Genomic DNA, 6,648 nt, shown 5'->3' on the forward strand with positions numbered 1-6,648 from the left:
TGCATATACAATCACTAACCTGGCAGCCTTATTGGTTCTGTGCTCCTGGCACCGCTGCCAGCTGCCACAGACTCACAGGCACAGGGGAAAAGTGTGAGGCTGGAGCCCAGAGGGCCCCGTGGAGGGCTCCATAGGGGGACCCACACCAGCCCTATTGCTCAGTCCTATCCTCTAGTCCCATCTCTTGGCTGTCCCAGCAGCTCAGGGTGACTCACACGGCCTCCAGCCTTCACCAAGCGCCCGCCATTCAGAGCTGCTGCCGTTTAGAGCAAAATTAAAATGACAAATCTGGGGCTCGTTTTAATTAAAAAAATAATAGGAGATCACAGCAAGGAAAAGTTACAATAACGTGTCACCTGCCAGAACCCACTTTAGCAGAGCTATTTAAGAAAAAAAGAGGCGGGGGGGGAAAATAGCCTGGTAGTCAGAAGAAGGCGCATTTCCATCCATCCATGCTGAGCCCTGCAGGGCTCAGGGAAGCAGCACTCGTTGGGAACCAGGCAGGAAATCACAGAGAAATCACTTCCATCTGTTTCCTGGCGCAAAACACGGACAGACACACATCTCACTGCCCTCCACAAAGCTGCCCTGCTCATCCAGCACCACGGTCCTCCTGCACCCCACACCATGGCCAGGGGTGATGGGGGGGGGGGGAGGGGGCAGGTGATGTCACCCACCAGGAATTAAGCTCTTAATCTTGACTAAACACATCAGTGATGAGCTCATCAACAAAAATCTAATTATTATGTGTGAGGCCAAGCTTAATTGCTTGTCCTTGACATGAATAATGCACCACGTAAGCCTATTAGCCAGTGTAAGCCTATTATTATTATTATCGTGCTCGCTGTCAAAAGTATAAAAGCAAAACAGTCGAACAGGGGGAAAAAAATAATGTTATGCAATTAGCAGCAAAATGCCAGACAAATAAGCTCATTAATTCTTGGAGGGAGCAAACTCTCCCAGTAATTAGCAACTGCCCATTCGGGGGCTGGTCAGGGGTGAAGCCTGCTGCTGGGGCAGCTTGGAGCCCAGCACCTGGGGATGGCAGAGAGCAGGGGCTGGCTGGCACGAGGGCAAGCAGGGTGCATATGGGGACAACACAGCACTGCCAACCCCAGCCAGCAGCTGTGGGTCCCCCTTCTCCCTGCCCAGACACCTTAAAAGCTGCAGTTACTGGGATGGAGCTGAATGCAAAGCTCAGTCTGCATCCCAGCATCTCCCTGCCATCACCTGGAACCACACACTGGGTGCAGCGACCCCCAACCCGCCCCAAAACGCTGCTCAGTTCCTCTGCATCATTTGCTAATTAAAACCCACTAATGAGAAAATCAGGATGCAGGAGCTGGCAGAGCAACGCTGCCTCCTGCGCACGCACTCCTCGTGGACTTATCACTCGTCACAGGATGTTTACAATAATTTTTAATTTGTGCAATTATTAATCATTTTTTCTATCTGCCTCATTTGCATAATAATTACTCTGCTTGGTGTTTGCCATGACTATGAATGACAGTGTTTTAAATTAAATTAAAATTTTAATTTTTTTTTTTTTTTTTTTTTTGGTTAAAGCTAATCAAAGTTGCTGTTAAGATGCCAAGAATGGCACTGCTGCCCTTCCAGAAACAATAATCAAGAGATCCGCTTCCCAGCACCACTCACTCCATCTCCATCACCCCTCTCATCCCACAAGATCCCAGAGCCTTTTCCAATTCCTCTGCTGCCAGAACTGCTCACACACAGCCACGTCAGACAGCAGAGCGGAGCCAAAGCAGGACACAAAGCAAGGGCAATGGGACAAGCCACCCTCCCCCTTCCCCAGCCAACACATGTGCGTGCACAGGGTCAGCATGGGAAGGAGGGCACACACAGGGACAACTCGTGTGCTCAGAACTCAGGTTGGGCTCTAGGATATGCAGCACACTCCAAATACTCCTCCATCCCCAGCACATGTGTGCTGCAGCACTCAGGAGTGCTGAGCACGGCTGCACCCACACCTCGGGCATCCAGCCCTGGGCATGGGCACCCCTCTGTGCCACAGGCACGGCCAAACCCAGTGTGCCAGCACCATCTGCCGGCTGCCATGGCCTGGAGGGGGGAGGCAGCACTCATCCTCACCGCCCTCCTGAGGTGTGGGAGCCCTCAGCAAAGCACAGGCAGCTTTCCTCCTCTCACTGCCCGAGTCAGATGTGTGTTGGATATCTTGCACACGAAACCAATGTCCCACACGTCAGATCCTGCAGTTGTCACAAGAGATACCAGAGCCCAGCTCTAGACTTGCAAAGAGTGGCTCTGGAGTCACTCTGAGAGGTACAGGGCAGAAGTATTCACACTCGTTTACTTGTGTCAGATCTCACTGCCCCCTCAGAGCCACCACCCCTGCACCCCGCTCCACTCTTCTGGTGCTGGTGGGACACGGCAAAGCCGCTCTGGGATGGAGGTGCTCCAACCAGCCAAGCTCCCAGCCTGTTTGCAGACACACCTGATCCATCAGCAGATGAAGAGAGGCAGGTCCCCTGTCCCTGCTGAAGCTGCAGAGCCATTTCAAAGCCCGTACATTATTATCCACACCAGCCATCACCGCATTTGCCAACTTGCATCTGGCAATGATACAAAAGGCTGCATTTTTATGCGTCAATTGCACCAGCTAAAGTCTCCTGTATCTCTTTGCACAGATAAATCTTAGCAAGAAGGTGTCTGGTAATAAAAATTTTAATACACATTATAAATTCAGTACTGCAGCGAACTCTGCTATGAGGCCCCCGTGGAAATAATAAACATCCGAACCTGCATCTAAAATTACAAAACTGTAGCCTTTAAAATAAGTTGAGATGTTCAACTTCAATGTTTCACTCCTTTGCAAGCTCCTGAGTTGCCTTCTTGTCAGCCATCTGGGCAAAGAATCTGCTGCTCGAATCCGACCGACCTACAAAGCGAGACCAACGAGACTGCGGCTCCACACCGCCCTGCGCGGCCATGGCAACGCGACCGGAAGTGAAGGGCGGCGCAACGGCGCCAAGGGGCTGGGAAGCGGGCGGGACTTCCGCCGTCTGTGGCGCGAAGTGATAGGCGGAGCCTCGCTGAAGGGGGAAGAGGTGGGCGGGGCTTCGCCGAAGAGGGAGGGGCCACGCCGAAGGGCGGGGCTGCCAGCTCTGCCAGCGCCCGCACGCTGAGATGGCTTTATTGGCGTCCAGCACTGCGCCCGCAGCCCCGCAATCCAGAAGCCGCACAAATAGCTTTCAAATAACCCCCCCAAACTGCCCCCCACCAGGAGCTCCTTGCTCTCCAGGCCTACCAACCCGTTTTCTAGGATACTGAATGCCGAGGACAGCGCTTGATCCAGGCAGAGGAGCCATTACTTATGGCTCTGGCAGTGGTAGCAAGCAAATCTCAATTCAGGCATGTTGTCTCACATGGTTATTTCTTCTTTCTACATGTCTTCAATGCTCCACTTGTATGCAAGCTCCTGAACTGCCTTCCTGTCGGCCATCCTGGCAAAGAACTGCTTCTCAAATCCATTGGACCTACGAAGTGAGACCAGTAAGACCATGGGCTACCATGCACATTTTCTAAAGTCACAAAGCTTTTAAATGACATCACAAGTTTTCCTCTACTTTTGCACCACCACCTGCAGCCCAGTTTCCACCCCGATCTGTGGTTAACGGCAGGTTGTGCCTCCCATGAGCCACAACAAATCAGATTAGAACCTGGCTCCCTTCTGTCCCAGACAAGAATATCTCCACCACCCATTTGTAACTGTTAGCATGGTAAAGGCTGAATGTGTTAAATCTCACTCACTGTAAACTCTCTGAAGTTGTATTACCATTTAGTTGTATTACCATTCAGTGATATCAGTGTACCAGGAATACCCACCTGTCCACCCCATCCCAGCGATGCCCAGGCCATATGTTAAATCTGTTGAGGGGAGGTGCTGGTCCACTGTACTTAGGTTTTTCTAGAGACAGAAACAGCAATACAACCATTTGTTACTTCAGTGCAATCTTCTGATCACATTCCCACCAACCTGGAAGGTTTACTCAGACACAAACACCGGCTGCCTAAGAGCCAATGAGCTCACAGAGGAAACTCCCAACAATACCTGCAAACAAACCGCAGTGTGCTCACTGCCTATGTCACCACATGCTGCACTCTAAGCTACCGAATAATAGCAACAGAAACTGCTAACGGGTCAATAAGAGAAGATGTTGCTGTGGCACTAAAGCTAGACTAGGAGTCCTTCAGGACTCAGCTGCCACGGTGACCTAAAGCTCTTCACTCAACAGCAGCTGCATTTCTATGCTCCCTGGGCTTTAAAACCCACACCAGCACTCCATATGCACACCTTTTTCCTTGTTCTCTTTGGCTTTCCTTTTTTTGATGAACTCAGCCATTGGGTCTCCTTCCCTCTCTTGTTCTCGCAGCATTCGATCCAGATCCTCATCATCGATGTAACGGGCCAAAGGCTTTTGCATCTCTTTTATTGCATCTTCCACATTCTGCTGCTGTTGCCTCCCCTGCGCTAACCTGAAAACAGACACACAAACAAAGCTTCACCTCAAAACTACGGAATCATTTACTGTGAGCTGCTCAATTTGCAGTACTGACCACAGTCCACTGCGTGCAGCACTTCTGATAAGCACCCACCAACAGACAGGGTAAATCCACACAAAATAACCTGGTCCCAGGCACAAAACTCATTACCAACCCTCAGGCCCCAACCCTGCAAAGTGGCATGTCACCAAAATCACCTTACCCCTTTCCCCATCTGGCATATTGCTCATCTCGCTCTGACTTTGCTGCATCTTTCTGCTTCTGTTCAAGCCGTTCCTGCTCAAGGTCCCTCTTGCGGCCTGACTTGTCACGGAAGATGGTTTCTGTGTGTCGGGATTCCTCTGGGGGTAACAGATACCTTAAGTCACTCATGTTGGAATGGTTTCCAGACCGTTCAATGACTGACTCATGCAATCAGCTCTTGGAGTAACGGTCTGCTCCTTCAGGACTTGCAGATGGGGCAAAAGTCTCACAGTTGTTTCATTGGCCCTTCTTTGAAATCGCCACTCAAATTTTATTTCAGAGACCCAGTGGCCTTACCTGTGTGAATTCATCAGCATGCCTAGATGCCAAGCAACAGGGATGCTCTCCATCAACACCCTAACAACCAACCCTCTAAGACAAGGCCTGATATAGCATTAATAGGCAGCCAAAAGCAGAGAAAAAGCTGATGTTTGTGCAGTGGTTTTAGACCTTTACCTTCCAAGTGCTTGCTACTTCTCTCCTGCTTCCTGAGCTCCTGCTGCTCTTTCCGCAGCACGTCAGCTGACACCAAGCCGGCTTTGACCCCAGACATCATTTTGGCCTGCAAATCAAACAAGAATCACATTTGCTGCTGGCTGAGAGCTGTCCAGTGACCCACAGGTATAATAAGGGGAAGTTTCAGGAGAAACAGCCGCGTTCCAAAACCACTTTGATGCCATCTTTGGGAACAGTTTCCACAGACCTCCAGAAAGGCAGAGGACTGAGTCAGAGCTCATCTTTCACCTACCTCACGCTTTGTCTTGTTGCAAATTGACAGGCCGGCACAGCTGCATTTACAAGCTATATTTCTGTAAGCCATTCACGCTTTTAAAGATTTCTATCAAAGGAAGCAATTACAGCTCAGATGGAAAGACAAAACCCTTACCTTTTTGGGAGATCCCTTATCATCAGGGTACCGATGACGTGAGAGATCAGGGGGACTCCTTGAACCACGCTGACCCTTTCCAGAAGGCAGAGCCCTTTGTGGAAGAGAGAAAACTGGAGCATGAAGACTCGCTTTGAACATGTTGAAGAGGACCACGCTTATGGGAATCATTGTGGAATAGACCTGACCTGTGATTCTTCCGCTGGGGGGAAAGGTCTGCCTCAGAGGCATTTTGGGTCCCCCTTAATGGAGGTGGAGAATCAGAGTCACGACGGAGCTTTTCTACATGGGAAGCATCTGCAACACAAACATGCATTAAGAACCATTAGAGGCCCAAACGTGGGGACACATGAGATAACCCACAGACAAATCAAAACCTTAAATGATGACAGACTGAAGAACAAGCATGCGACATCAGCCTTGAAATTCTATTCCTCCTGAACTTGGAGACAAGGCTTAAACTTTGTTTTCATTTTGGACAACCTTTTAAGACTTACCCAGACCACTTTTAGGATAAATCTTCTCTAACTAAATAAAGCATTACAAGAACTATTTTTACCAACAGAAGTGATAACCTATCCACCACAATTCCACACTTTTGGACTATACATCCTTACACACACTCACCTTTTGTTCTACTCAGCTTTTTCTGACCTGGTGACCCAGCCCTCTTTCTCAGAGGCGGTGATGAATCTGGGTCAGAATCATACCTCCTCTTACACTGAGGGGACAGATCTGGAGCAGCCTGCTGCTTCTGACGTGACAAGGCCTTGTCAGAGGAGCTGTGCCCAAAATGAAGCTGCTCTCCTTGGATCTCTCCCAGCAGTGACTTACCTGTCATTTGACAGCCTTTTTTTCCCATTGCTGAACTGACTCTTTCAGGAGAGAGATCTGGGGAGTCGTGGCGCTGCCGTTTTGGTGGAGACGGGTCTGGGGAGTCGTGGCGCTTCCTCCGGGGAGGTGAGAGGTCTGGG

At 50.0% G+C, this 6,648-nt stretch overlaps 1 protein-coding gene across 1 annotated transcript in view; it reads right to left on the minus strand.

Annotated features, from left to right (window-relative positions):
* Positions 1–2,690: 2,690 nt before the first annotated feature.
* Positions 2,691–6,648, minus strand: part of BUD13 (BUD13 homolog) — a 6,121-nt gene continuing 2,163 nt past the window's right edge. Inside the window, 8 exon segments of the mRNA XM_042882332.1 lie at positions 2,691–3,518; positions 3,868–3,949; positions 4,337–4,518; positions 4,748–4,886; positions 5,245–5,350; positions 5,675–5,768; positions 5,863–5,971; positions 6,509–6,648. The exon segment at positions 6,509–6,648 is cut by the window's right edge and continues 9 nt beyond it. Coding sequence (XP_042738266.1) covers positions 3,425–3,518; positions 3,868–3,949; positions 4,337–4,518; positions 4,748–4,886; positions 5,245–5,350; positions 5,675–5,768; positions 5,863–5,971; positions 6,509–6,648 — 946 coding nt within the window. The 3' untranslated portion in view covers positions 2,691–3,424.

This window comes from Lagopus leucura, unplaced genomic scaffold (genome assembly GCF_019238085.1).
Source record: "Lagopus leucura isolate 7727_CA_CO unplaced genomic scaffold, USGS_WTPT01 Super-Scaffold_100034, whole genome shotgun sequence".
In the NCBI taxonomy this organism is placed as follows: domain Eukaryota; kingdom Metazoa; phylum Chordata; class Aves; order Galliformes; family Phasianidae; genus Lagopus; species Lagopus leucura.